This window comes from Prionailurus bengalensis, chromosome A2, assembly GCF_016509475.1.
Source record: "Prionailurus bengalensis isolate Pbe53 chromosome A2, Fcat_Pben_1.1_paternal_pri, whole genome shotgun sequence".
In the NCBI taxonomy this organism is placed as follows: Eukaryota; Metazoa; Chordata; class Mammalia; order Carnivora; family Felidae; genus Prionailurus; species Prionailurus bengalensis.
In genome coordinates this window covers 108,803,899-108,817,773 of record NC_057348.1, presented here as the reverse complement: position 1 = coordinate 108,817,773, position 13,875 = coordinate 108,803,899, and the positions used below count along the sequence as shown (strand labels likewise).

General features: G+C 39.3%; 2 protein-coding genes and 1 non-coding gene across 3 annotated transcripts in view; 1 reads left to right on the top strand and 2 right to left on the bottom strand.

Moving 5' to 3' along the window:
- The window catches only part of LRRC72 (leucine rich repeat containing 72), a 42,365-nt gene extending 34,264 nt beyond the window's left edge, over nucleotides 1–8,101 (bottom strand). Inside the window, exons 1-2 of the mRNA XM_043589019.1 lie at nucleotides 7,951–8,101; nucleotides 1,654–1,727 (exon numbers count right to left, since the gene is read on the bottom strand). Coding sequence (XP_043444954.1) covers nucleotides 1,654–1,727; nucleotides 7,951–8,043 — 167 coding nt within the window. The 5' untranslated portion in view covers nucleotides 8,044–8,101. The remainder of the gene's footprint in view (nucleotides 1–1,653; nucleotides 1,728–7,950) is intronic.
- A 173-nt stretch (nucleotides 8,102–8,274) lies between these two features.
- The window catches only part of SOSTDC1 (sclerostin domain containing 1), a 66,458-nt gene continuing 60,857 nt past the window's right edge, over nucleotides 8,275–13,875 (top strand). Inside the window, exons 1-2 of the mRNA XM_043589021.1 lie at nucleotides 8,275–8,440; nucleotides 8,665–8,810. Coding sequence (XP_043444956.1) covers nucleotides 8,807–8,810 — 4 coding nt within the window. The 5' untranslated portion in view covers nucleotides 8,275–8,440; nucleotides 8,665–8,806. The remainder of the gene's footprint in view (nucleotides 8,441–8,664; nucleotides 8,811–13,875) is intronic.
- TRNAR-UCG lies at nucleotides 13,237–13,321 on the bottom strand. The gene has a single exon. It is a non-coding gene; the product is annotated as a tRNA-Arg (tRNA).

The window sequence follows — 13,875 nt, the reverse complement described above, 5'->3', positions numbered from 1 at the left end:
ATTACTCAAGGAAATAATTGATTTTGTTGTTGTTGTTTTATTTTGTTTTGTTTTCCTGTTTGGCAACAGAGACTCCAACAAATAGCCTAGTTTACCCAGTTTAATGGTATCCAGGCAGAGAAATACATATAGTTTTTGTACCCAGATGTATTAAATAACAACTTAGTATTCTTAGGATATAAAATGTATTGTCCTTTAGTTGAGAAGACCAGTAATTACTCACTGTCAGAGGATCAATATTTCTATTTTTTTCTAGTGTTTCAAAGCTTTTCTTATTGTTATCTGCATACCCTTGTACTACACAGATGTTAAAATCATGAAAGGCTTAGAGATGCGATCTTTGGCCACATAAAATATGTATTATTATTATAAAGCTAGTTGATCTATAGAGAGATTCAAAGCATGACTTTAAGTGTGTCAGAATTATCTACTATATCTGTTCCATTCTAAAATATCCATTTTTAAAAATCTTAAATTGGCCAGCTCTTTTTTTTGTTACTATCAAGAGATTTAGAAACGTTACCAAGATAAATATTTTTCTCTGCACTTATAGTCTAAAATAATTATACATCACAAAAGAAATATGTTTATTAATAAAGGATTTCCACAAATCACCAGCAATAAAGTGACTGACTTCAATGATAGATAGAGTGGGACATTTGCTTTAAAAAGTAGCTGAGTTCCAAAGATTACATGAGTCGAAATATGTCTAGCCTATTTTAAAATAATACATAGAATTCATAGAGATTGAAAAGCATGAAAGGGGGAAAGAAGAGTAGGAGTAGGGTCATTGTTATTAAATTCAAAGTATAGCCACACAGATGTCACTTGTTGGCTAGTAAAAACTGTGGTCCAGTCCAACCCATAACTTCATCTTCCTCCTACACATGGGGTTCTATCTCAGGCATTGTGACTGCTCTGTAGAAGAGCCGACATTGCCTCTCCCACCTTGGGGAGTTGGAGGGGCATGAAAGGGGGTTGTTACAGGAAGAGGTTTTCTTACTTATCTGTAAAATTAGTATAGGGGTTGTTGGCTAGGGGTATAATATAATAGGATTATTATTATAGTACAGAGGTATAATGAGCCGCCATTCTGTAATAAGAGTAATAATATTAACTGTTTCAATGCCCACTGAGTGCTTACTGTCAACCAGGCCCTTTACTTTCTACTATCACACCTAATCTTCACCCAACAACCCTGTGAAGCAGATAGCATTGTTATACTCAGGCAGGAGCCATGGTAGGTAAAATACGAGTCCCATTTACATGTGAATTTCAGAGAAACCCAAGTAAGTGTAAGACATACTTAATACTAAAAAAAAAATTATATTCATCTGTTTCTCTGAAACTCACATATAACTGGACTTGCTCTATGTTTATTTGCTAAATCTGACAACCCTAAGTTTTATGACATGCCCAAGATTACACAGCTGGAAGAGACAGAGCTGGGATTCACACTCAGCCTGGCTCCATAATCTTTGTTTTTATCCATTTTAATTTTGCCTTTCTAATAGAGACGCCAGTGAATGGTAAAGTAATTAGAGGTTGGTACTTGCCTAGCCAGTCCTTGGGGAAAACAATGGAAAAGAACATGTGAATCTGTGAAACATTATAATATGATGCTCTTCTAATTCTTATATAAAGGACACTTACTTTTGAGAAAGGAACAGCTCAAAGACATCAGCATCCCTCTTGTGGCCACATATCTTTAGCTGATCTTCAACTGCCTGATAACATATAATTAATCTGTCAAGCCACATTCCACTGAGCAAAAATACAGAGACATTTGCAGTCAATAACAATAACGTCTACAAGAAGATCAAAAGAAAGGTGAATAAGGAGGCAACCACTCTAAACTAATAAATTTCAACACTACAATTATATATTATTTAATCATTTTTGTGGTTGAATTTCATTATCCTTAATCCTGGGCACAGATGTGTAAATAATTTTTTAATCAAAAAGAAAAAAAGTTTGTATGTGTACATACTAACCAAAAGCAAGGTTTTTTAAAATTTTTTTATTTATTTTTGAGAGAGAGAGAGAAAGAGAGAATGTGAACAGGGGAGAGCCTGAGAGAGAGGGAGACAGAGAATCTGAAACAGGCTCCAGGCTCTGAGCTATCAGCACAGAGCCCAATGCAGGGCTCAAACCCATGAACCATGAGATCATGACCTGAGCCTAAGTTGGACACTTAATCGACTGAGCCACCCAGGTGCTCCCAAAAGCAAGTTTTTGATTTTCTATGAGGCAGAATGATTTGGCCTTTAAATATTCTTAAATGTTCTTTCAAACATGAAGAATTCATATTTGGTAGCTTTTTCATAAAGCTTACAGAAGATCCTTGGTATCACCATTGCAGGTAGAGTAGGATACAATACATATTATTGTACAGGTGTTTCACATTGTAACTTCTCAATAAACATCAGACCAATGAAAAAGTGAATAGATATTATTTCCCTTTCTTTGCAAAGGAACAGTATCTTCATTTTTCACGAGTTACTAACATACTTGCACCGTGGGAATTTTTGATGGGAAAGAAGTAATTTTTATTCCCATAGGCTTTGTTTTGAAAATACAAATCCAACAACAGCAATTTAAGTGCTTTGCTTTTTCTTTTTAAGAGCCTTTGCTAAATTACAAAATAACATTTACAAGCCACATGGCCTAAAATGATACGGAAAAATTAAAGCCCATCTATAATTTGCCATGAAGGAGTAAAGCTAACAAGACACAACAAAAGTGGAAAGTATAATTGTTGCACTACTGGAATCTTATAAACATTGTAATTATCAGAGTCAAAACAATCACCAAATTTCAGCTGGGATTTGTCGTGGGTGGTGAGGTTGTGTTGTCAGCGATTTATTAAATTTTGACAATAGCTTTGTTATTTAGTAGAGGACGTTAAGAAGAGTTAGACTTAATGGAATGAACAAATATTGAAAGAAGAGAGGGAGATAGATATACCAGGGATTGAGAGTCACTGTTAATGTATTTCCCAAACTTCCTTTGTTATCTTGTTACACAAGGTGGATCTTGGGGCTTAGAGAACTCATTGGCTCAGGTGGAGGCATTTCCATCAGGGCATTTTGTGACTCTATAAAGAGCAAGCTGAATTGGGGGCTTGGATAAACCCACTGGATCAGGCTTAGGCATCTGGATCTGGATATTTTAACTTAACCATCTAAACTATCAGCTTCGGGGCGCCTGGGTGGTGCAGTCGGTTAAGCGTCCGACTTCAGCCAGGTCACGATCTCACGGTCCGTGAGTTCGAGCCCCGCGTCGAGCTCTGGGCTGATGGCTCAGAGCCTGGAGCCTGTTTCCGATTCTGTGTCTCCCTCTCTCTCTGCCCCTCCCCGTTCATGCTCTGTCTCTCTCTGTCCCAAAAATAAATAAACGTTGAAAAAAAATTTTTTTTAACTATCAGCTTCTACTATAAACAGCCAATTGCAAGTGTGTTAAAGTGTTTGGGATGTTAAAATCCAGCCACAGTAGAATTAACAATTTGCAGCTCTCCGTGAAAGTTTTAAACGGGATTTTAACTCAATTCCACCATTCTACACCTAGCACTCAAAAATATACTAGTCTGCATATGTGCGTGTACCTGCACACACACACACACACACACACACACACACAATGTGAAGTTCATTGTTCATCTCAGCATACATTTTCTATATTTGTGAAATATGCCCCCTTTATTGGAATAGAGGTTACATTAACATGTAACTTCACAAGAATATAGTGTAGTAGCTTAAAAATATAGAGAGACAGCTATCTAAACATATAAAGATATCCAAAAGTAAAAATGCCACTGGCAGTATAACATGTGCTAATACCATTTTTGTTACCAATGACATGTATACACATACATGTGTGCATTCGCACATACTCCAAGTCGGTAACAAAAGTTATCACTTGAGATCATGGGGGACTTTCATTTTCTAACCTGTACATTTGAAAATAATTTTTGGATATTTTAAGAAGTACATATTAATTCAGTAATTGGAAATTGACACAAACTTTGAAAATTTAGAATAAATATTGTAAGGATTTGAGTCAAATTTTGAAAATGAAGAGATGAAAAGGGAAATTGAAACAATCAGCATAATATGCAAATCGCTGGTGTAATTATTTACACAGCTTTTAATCATGGTATGTTTCTTTCCAACCAAAAATTTGGTATGAATCTAGTAACAAGTATTAATGTCAAAGTGCCAAAGAACACGAAAACGTGCCAAGAAGTTTCAAGTTTCAGAGCATCCGTGGTGGAGCAGTTCCAGGTCCCAATCAACACACAACTTCACGAGCAGCATATCCCTTTCATCTAAAGAAGCACAACAAGCATTCATTCCCTGAACTCTGTTTCTATTGTGGTAAAATATATATAACATGGAATTTACTATTTTAATGGTACAGTGCTGTGGCATTGAGTGCATTTACATGGTAGTGCAACCGTGGCCACCACCCATCTCCAGAAGTTTTTGTTCTTCCCCAGATGAAACTCTGTACCCGTTAAACACTAACTGCCCACTTTCCCCCTTCCTCCAGCCCTCCGGCAACCATCCTTCAGTTCTCTCTCTCTATGGATTTGACTACTCCAGGTACCTCACCTAAGCGGAATCAGACAATATCTGTCCTTTTATGCCTGGTTAATTTCACTTAGCATAATGTCTCCAGGGTCCATCCATGTCATAGTGTGTGTCAGCGTTTCCTTCTTTCTTAAGGCTGAATAATATTTTTTCATAGGTATTTACTACATTTTGTTGTTCCATTTCTCAGTCTATGGACACTTGGGTTGCAGCCATCTTTTGGTTTTTGCCAATAACGCCGCTATGAACGTGGGTGTACAAACATCAATTTGAGTCCCGGTTTTCACTTCCTTTGAGTGTAATATACTCAGAAGTGGGATTGCTGGATCATATGGTAATCCTATGTGCAAAACACCATACCATCTCCGTAGCAGCTTCAGAAAACAGCATTCTCTAAGATGGACCATTTTTAAAATAGTGGTTCCATCATTTGCTGAACCACAGACCCCCTAGTGCTTAGTTCAGGTGGTGACTAGTTTAGTTTATTAGACTAGCGAATAAATGTAGTGATGAATCAGGTAAGGTGTCCGCTGTCTGTGAGCAAAGCTTTTACTCAGAGAGCACAGGACACACAGAGCTGTAAAGGAAAGTTACAGGTGTTAAGGGATATGGGACAATGAGGATATGCTCTGATGAATACAGAGGGAGAAGAAATTACTGTCAGCCTAGGAACTCCACGAACATTTCAGGGCATGAGTGACAGTTAGGCTGGACCTGAAAGGGTAATGAGAAATTAAAAACAGAATATTGATGAGCGTGCTTCTAATCAGAAGGGAGCAAATACACAATGGAGAAGAAGCAAGGAAAGAAAGTATGACACATGTATGGTTTGTGGTCTTTGAATGCAGTGAAAGGCCTGTGGAAGGTAATTGTGAGAAATATACTAAGAAAGGTGGATTGGCGTCATATTATCTGTGCTCGGAAGTGTGCACTTACTCACTGTGCAAACAAAACTTTTATAGGCCCGAAGAACTCAAACTTAAAATCACATGTTGTATGTAATCTGTAACTTAAAATCAATTTCATTTTATAAGATATATATGAAATACATATTTTAGCAACATGATAAAGTCAGCGCAAGAGAGTCCAACAAAGTTCCCTTTTTTTCCCGTCATAACTACATCCATGCTTTTCAACGTTTATTTATTTTTGGGACAGAGAGAGACAGAGCATGAACGGGGGAGGGGCAGAGAGAGGGAGACACAGAATCCGAAACAGGCTCCAGGCTCTGAGCCATCAGCCCAGAGCCTGACGCGGGGCTCGAACTCACTGACCGCGAGATCGTGACCTGGCTGAAGTCAGACGCTTGACCGACTGCGCCACCCAGGCGCCCCATCCATGCTTTTAAACACTCTCCAATATCAAGTTATTTGAAAGACATTTTTCTTCCATCTCTTTTGGTGCCCTTGCTGTGCTGGTACTCTAAAACAAGGGGCTTGAGAACTCTGGAGTGATTAATTCAGCACTGGACTCCATTCTGGGGCAATAGGAATTAAGGGATGTTTAAACTGCAGAAAAGTTGTGACAAAGCAAGGCCTCAGGAAGAAGACTCTAGCAGGCGGAACAGGTACGATCGGCTGAGGCGCAGAGACAACGGCAGGTGGGAGGCACGGCTGCCACTGGCAAATCAGGGCGAGGTCCCAGGAGAGTCGCAAGCGGGAATGAGTGCCAAACAGACAGGACAGAGGGTGTGCGGAGAGAACGGATGGCAACTGGCAAATAAGAAGGTTGAGAACGAGGGCGAGCAAAGTCACAGGTGGTGATGATCATGTGAGGACGTGAAGAGGAGGAGGTGTCTTGGAAGGGAAAGTGAATTCAGCTGGAAATGCTGAAACTGTGGTGCTGGCGGCTGGGACACACGGGTCGAGACATCCACCAGAAAGCTGCAGGTGGAAGTGTGGATCTCACCAGAGATGTCAGGGTGGGTATGCACAGCATGGTGAGTCAGGTCCCTACAGAGGAGGGAGCGGGACCCAGGTTAGATGGTCGGCAGGTGTCTCCATTTATAGAGAGGAGGGAATTGGGCTGGGAGAGCGGAAGGAAGGGGGTTTGGGAGAATGCTCACAAAGTTCGGAGAAACAAGAGCAGAGTGGGAGCCAAGAAAGCAAATTTCAAGAAGGTAGAATTTGTTATTTTTTTAAATGTTTTTTAATTTAATTTAATTTAATTTAATTTAATTTAATTTAATTTAATTTAATTTAATTTTTGAGAGAGAGAGAGATAGAGAGCAATGGAGGAGCAGGGGGTGGGGGGGGGCGGGGGGACAGAGGATATGAAGCAGGTTCTATACTGTCAGCAGAGAGCCTGATGCAGAGCTTGAACTCAGGAACCGGAAGATCATGACCTAAGTGGAAACCAAGAGTTGGATGCTTAACTGACTGAGCCACCCTGGTGCCCCTCAAGAAAATAGAATCTGAATCTGCAGTGTTATGTAAGGTAGTAGGTAGAGGGTATTACTCAGAAAAGGTGTTGAATCTGGACAACAATGTCAGTTGTCTGATGAGCGGGAACAGTCAGATTTCTAATTAACTGGTTAACAAACCAGGGAAATGAAAGCAATCCAACATGGAATTGCCAATCCAATCTGGCACAGGGAGGATAGCAGCAAGCTTCCTCCACTGCCCTGATGCCTTAGGATCTAGATAAAACAGAAAAAAAAAATGTTTGATAATTGTGGAACTGTTAAATCCCAGAAGAATGAAGTCTACATCAGAATCTATAGAAGAAAGATTCTCTTTGATGATTTATGTATTCTGATGATAGATAAACTCCTATAGCTACATGCAACTCACATGCACCATAGCTTAGTTAGGACTTACTGTCAGGAGCTTCAGTTCCTTACAGAACCCCAGCCTTGATTTCCATGGTAGCCCCAAGACTTTCCAGAGAAACCCAAGAACCCTTCAACACTTGGCTAGCTACTATGTCTAACACTTCTGACATTTTTTTTCCCCACTCAAACATTCTTTAAGCCTTTATCTTAACTGCCCTCAACTCTGCTTGCACTGTCCATCAAAGAAGAAATGCCACTTCAGGGAATGGCATTTCCGGGTTATATATATTTGTTGGAGAGTCAAGACTCCAAGATTATGTCTTTCTCGCCTACTCCCTAAACCGCCATTGTTATATATGCGGCAGATGGCAAGCCGGAAAAGGTTCATGTCGGTCCACTAGTGTGGACCAGAGGCACCCCCAAATCCTACCCCGGAGATTACGGACCCCGAGCATCAGTGCAGGGCCTGGGGTTTGCCGTGGTTGCACCCCCTCCGGCCCGACCCCACCTGGCGGCCTCCAACTGACTGGGGCTTTGGTGCAGGGGTCCAAGGGTTCGTCGCCTGGAGAAGAGGGCACCGCTCACCCTGAGGCTGATCTCCAGGGCAGTTTCCGGAACGCTGACTACGCGCGTTGAGTGTCTGAAGGCGCGGGCCAGATGGTTAGGGGCCCAGGCCATCCGGGCACCCAGGAGGCCAGCAGCACCTCCTATCCAGCCAGCCCAGCCCGCAGCTCATTGTTCTGTTACCAACAGTTACCGCAACCTCGTCAACTAAAAACCAATCCAAACTAGGGAAGATTTGAAGGCAGTCGCTGACTTCTGTGACGTGTGGCCCTGCAGCGTCCATCACGTTACACCCTGCACCCTGGACACACTCCTGTTTCCCTGGGGTGCGGGGAAGCGTGCTGTGGATGCCAGAGAGCAGGTGATCAGCTATATATACCAGAGTGCGAGAGAGCACCCCAAAGGCAGTCTCCCAGTAATAATAATGTCATTGATTTGAGCTCTAAGTATCAACGCAGCTCTCTGAAAATTAGACGTGCCACTGACCACCACGAGGAGGCTGGGCATGAAGGTACACCCCGCAGAACCCTAGTGGAGCTTGTAGGAAAAAGGAAAAAATCAGTACTGCTAATCCTGCCTTTATTTAAAATTTTGACATTCCGCCTCTCATGAATGCTGCTGTATTAATTTTGAATTTCTAAGAAAAAATATTGCCTAAGACATTTATTTTGATTGCTCACTTTGAATACCTTACGTTTTTGAACTAAGGCCAATGTCTAACTTGCTTAATCCTAGACCTAGTCTTAGGATGGGCACGGAGGTGGCATTATGGAGGAGTCCCACGATTCCAGGTGCACAGAAAAATGGAACTCTTGGTGGATCTTATTGTGAAGAACATGGTGGCTGAGTAGCTGAGAAGTCCTCCCTCTGACAGAAAATGGGTAAGTTGAGTCACTGTTTTGCAAGTCTCTTCCAATCTCTAAGTCTTTTTTTTTTTTTTTTAACTTGTTGGATCCCGTAGTTCCATTGGAACCTCTTGCATAGGCTGTCATGTGATCTTGTTCATGTGAGTTTTGTTTCCCTCTAGCTTGGGATGCTTGAGATCTGTCTGTGCCATCACTATTTTCTGCCAAGGCCGAGTACACTGCATTCAGTAAACGTTGGTTCAATTGTATGAGTTGGTTGCGTGGGTCCAAATTTGAACTTGAAATCTAAAAATTAAATGTAGCTTTTAGAAATAAGTCAGGCTACTTGCATTAAAAAAAATGCTGGTGTTGGGATAGAGCGTTCAAAACTGTCTCGGTAGAGAAATCAAGCACACACTCTTTTAGTACTTCTTGAAAGTATTTGGGTCTGGTGGAGGTGGGTGGGTAAGCGTCTACCAAGTTATCACAGGAGTAATTATCTGAGAGTGTTTGTTGAAGTGGTTTTTATCCCAGAAGTAAAAATCAGTTGAGAGGAATGATCCACTGAGAAAATGCATAAAATAATTTATTGGTCCCTTTTTGCTGTTAATATGAGTTATATAATTTCAGATTATCATTCATGTAGATGCTACATGAAAAAATGGGAGTACATACTATTTGCTTGCTTTTGTACATTATACACATGCGAGTATTAGAATCATATGCAAAATACTTTTATGGAGCATCTCACATAAGTAAACTACTAAGCAGATAATTTCTACTAAGATTACATTGAAAAATTTTATCCTTATTTAAAAAATCTTTTTACTTAATGTTGATTAAGAAGAAAAAAGAAATTAAAAAAAATCTATTTTAGTAAAGGAACTCAGGAACTCATTTATTATAGGGTCTTAATGTGTTCTCTCTTGGAGAAAAATTCACCATTTAACTGATCATGAGGACTAAAATAATGCAAATTTAATTATGGAATGTCAAAGATGGAGGTTAGTGAAGTACTTTTTTGGTAAAGGAACATCATAGAAATCCTCACATGGGTGGTATCACGTTTTTATAAAAAAAGCATCCTTAGCAGAGTGAGCAGAGAGATTTTTTAACCTCCATGAGATGGGAGTCTAGCCTGAGGAATTCAGCTTGAATTTTGAAAAATCCATGTAAAATGTACATTCTGCTTTACAATCAATCTTGTTTTAGTATAAAAATAAAGTTGCTCCTCCTAACTTCCCTCAAATCTTTGAGTAATATTTACATTGAGGCAAGACACCCTGTGTTTATCCTGTGGCTTTACCTCCCTGGCACGCTGCCATTGCCTGCAGGGGTATGCATACCCCAGTTTGAAAGCTCTATCGTATCATGTATGTGGCTTTGGATAAGAAGAAAGAGCCTGTGCTCCAAGTCAGGGCATGTGGGGTTTGGTCTCAGCTCTGACATTAACTAGTTGTTGGCCACTGTCAGGTCACTTAATGTCTCTGCACATTAAGTGTTCCTTTAATAGTAAAACGAAGAAGTTGAAAGTTTAGCACAAAAATCTATTATTTAATTACATTCTTCTAGACAGGTAATGTGTGTTATTCTCAGAAGGAAAGATTCTTGTTGAGTTGTTGATATATAATTGTTTTTTAAGAACCATTTTTCAGTGGAATATGTGAGAAAAAAATATGCATGTGATGGTTATCTTTAAAGCTAAATAATTTTTTTAAATATTATCTTTCTAATTTTGCCCTGAGTAATTAGGGCAGTAATAAGTCTGGATGCTATTTTTCCAAGTGAGTAAAAAATATTTATTATATAAAATCATCATTATCTGTCATTTTCTACTGTAAAGAATGTACAGAGAATGAGCAACATAATCACCCACAATCAAAGCATATTCTTATATGTATAAATATATCTTTTTATGATATTTGATAAGCAGAGTATCAACATTTTCATTGTTTTAAGTTTTGGTAAAATGATATATCATTTTAATTGACAGCTACAATTTTTTGTTTGTTGACACAAAATGAGAATGAAATAGAATATTGAGAATTCATGGAATTCTCCGTGAGTCTTTCATGTTACTGCAAGTCTTACAGGAAGAGGCACTGACTGCTTTTATTCAGGACTATATTTAAAATTTTTATAATGAATAGCCTTGGAATATCTAGTGTCTGACTCCTGAGCAAAGAGTAGGTGCATTTTTGGTTTTTTACTAAGCAGCATAATAAATGTAATGTCTCCCTTATGATAAAGATGAGACCAGGCAGGCTTTTACTGCCTAGTATAAAATATTTGGGTTTTCTAAGTTCAGGGTTCCTCTCCTCCAACACAACCCATTATATGTGACCACATCATCTGGCCTGATTCTCAGGTCTCTGGAAATTGTGGCTGGAGGAATTGGTGCAAATACGCATACTCTGGTTGTGCTTGTTACTGTGAATACTAAACTGTCCCTAGTCTCTGACCCAGAACTCTCATATCATCTTCCAGCCTCTATGAAACTGTGGCTCACTCACTTGCTTCTGCCTATGTAGGTTTTTTCCTTTTAATGAAAAGTGTCCATATAATTTATTCAGCCTTCATATTTCTCTTTACCATCTCATGAACTTCCGTCTTTTAAACTCAACTACTGAATTGAATTTCTGTATTATATTCCATTGTAATTATTCTTATGGTTTATTTATTCATTACTATATTGATGGACATTTATGTTGGGCCATTTTTTTTTCTTTTTTGCTGTGATAATCAATGCTGTAATAAATGCTTCTGGATGTTACATCAGGTGAAATTCCTTGATGGTATTAATGAGTCATATCTAGGAATGTTCCTATCTCTATAGGATGACATTTTATTGAATTTTGCCAAACTAATTGGAGAAAAATTTTATCTCAGTGCTTTAATTTGTTTAGTGAAGATGAGTAGCTTTGAAATGCCTATTAGTTATCTGTATTTTTTTCTTTGATTTTTCTTTTTTCTTTTTCTTTTTCTTTTTTAATTTACATCCAAGTAAGTTAGAATATAGTGTAATAATGATTTCAGGCCTAGAATCTGGTGGTTCATCCCCTATGTATAACACCCAGTGCTCATCCCAACAAGCACCTTCCTTAATGCCCATTGCCCATTTAGCCATCCCACCACCCACAACCCCTCCAGCAACCCTCAGTTTGTTCTCTGTATTTAAGAGTCTCTTATGTTTTGTTCTCCTCCCTGTTTTTATATTATTTTTGCTTCCCTTCTCTTATGTTTATCTGTTTTGTATCTTAAATTCCATCATATGAGAGAAGTCATATGATATTTGTCTTTCTCTAACTGGCTAATTTCACTTAGCATAATAGCCTCTAGTTCCATCCACGTTGTTACAAATGGGAAGATTTCTTTTTTTTTTTTTTTTTTTTGATTGCCGAGTAATACTCCATTGTATGTGTGTATATATATATATATATATATACAGACCACATCTCCTTTATCCATTTGTATGTCCATGGACATCTAGGCTCTTTTCATACTTTGGCTATTGTCAACAGCGCGGTTATAAACATTGGGGTGCATGTGATCCTTCAAAACAGCATACCTGTATCCTCTGGATAAATACTTAGTAGTGCAATTGCTGGGTCATAGAGTGGTTCTATTTTTAGTTTTTTGAGTAACCTCCATACTGTTTTCCAGCGTAGCTGCACCAGTTTGCATTCCCACCAGCAGTGCAAAAGAGTTCCCCTTTCTCCACATCCTCGCCAGTATCTGTTGTTGCCTGAGTTGTTAACTTTAGCCTTTCTGACTGGTGTGAGGTGGTATCTCACGTAGTTTTGATTTGTATTTCACCGACGATGAGTGATGTTGAGCATTTTTTTCATGTATCTGTTAGCCATCTGGTTGTCTTCTTTGGAAAAGTGTCTATTCATGTCTTTTGCCCATTTCTTCACTGGATTGTTTGTTTATTGGGTGTTGAGTTTGATAAGTTCTTTATAGATGTTGAATACTAACCCTTTATCTGATATGTCATTTGCAAATAACTTCTCCCATTCCTTAGGTTTCCTTTTAGTTTTGCTGATTGTTTCCTTCACTGTGCAGAAGATTTTTATTTTGATGAGGTCCCAATAGTTCATTTTTGGTTTTGTTTCCCTTGCCTCTGCAGATGTGTTGAATAAGAAGTTTCTGTGGCTGAGGTCAAAGAGGTTTTGGCCTGCTTTCATCTCTGGGATTTTGATGGCTTCCTTTCTCATGCTTAGGTCTTTCATTTCTGTGAATCTTCATTTCATGTTGTTTAACTTTTAACATGCAGATGGAAATGACTTAAGCCCTACAAGCTAGATCTATAGAGCTTCCCAGTTCTTTCTTTTTAAAAAAAAATTTTTTTTTAAACTTTATTTATTTTTAAGAGAGAGACAGAGTGTGAGCAGAGGAGGAGCAGAGAGAGAGGGAGACACAGAATCCGAAGCAGCCCCCAAGCCCTGAGCTGTCAGCACAGAGCCTGACGTGGGGCTCGAACCCACAAACCGCGAGATCATGACCTGAACCGAAGTCAGACGCTCAACCGACTGAGCCACCCAGGCCTCTCCGCCGCCACCACCCCCTCCCCCCCAACCCCAGTTATTTCTTAAAGTCACCCAGTGATTCAGGTCATCTTGTAGCATCCTGTACAACTGTCTTCCCTTGCTTTCCTCTTCCTGGCTAATGCCTGCTGCCTAGAAGACTGCTGAGATAAACTATTTCTCTGTCCTCAAAGTACCCCTTCACTGATCCCCAGAATCTATGCCCAAGATGCTATCACCTGATGTTTTAAGTGTTGCCATTGTTTAAATTGTCAGAGTGATTGTGGGTTCTGAGCAAATAGAGAAGCATCAGTCTCTTGCCAACCCTGTGACACATTTGTGATCATGGTTCTAAAGGAACATTGCCCATATGTATTTTTCTTGAAGTCTCTCAGGAAAAGAGTCATTTCTAGTGCTTACTTACATAAACCCATTTTCTCCCAAAATTCACACACAATCCTCCAAATAGCTACCTTAATAGGAACAGGAGGTGGTTCAAGTTTGGAAACATTCCTAGACTACCTGGGACAGCTAAAAAACCTCTAGACAGAACTCCAGCTTAACCAAATAATATA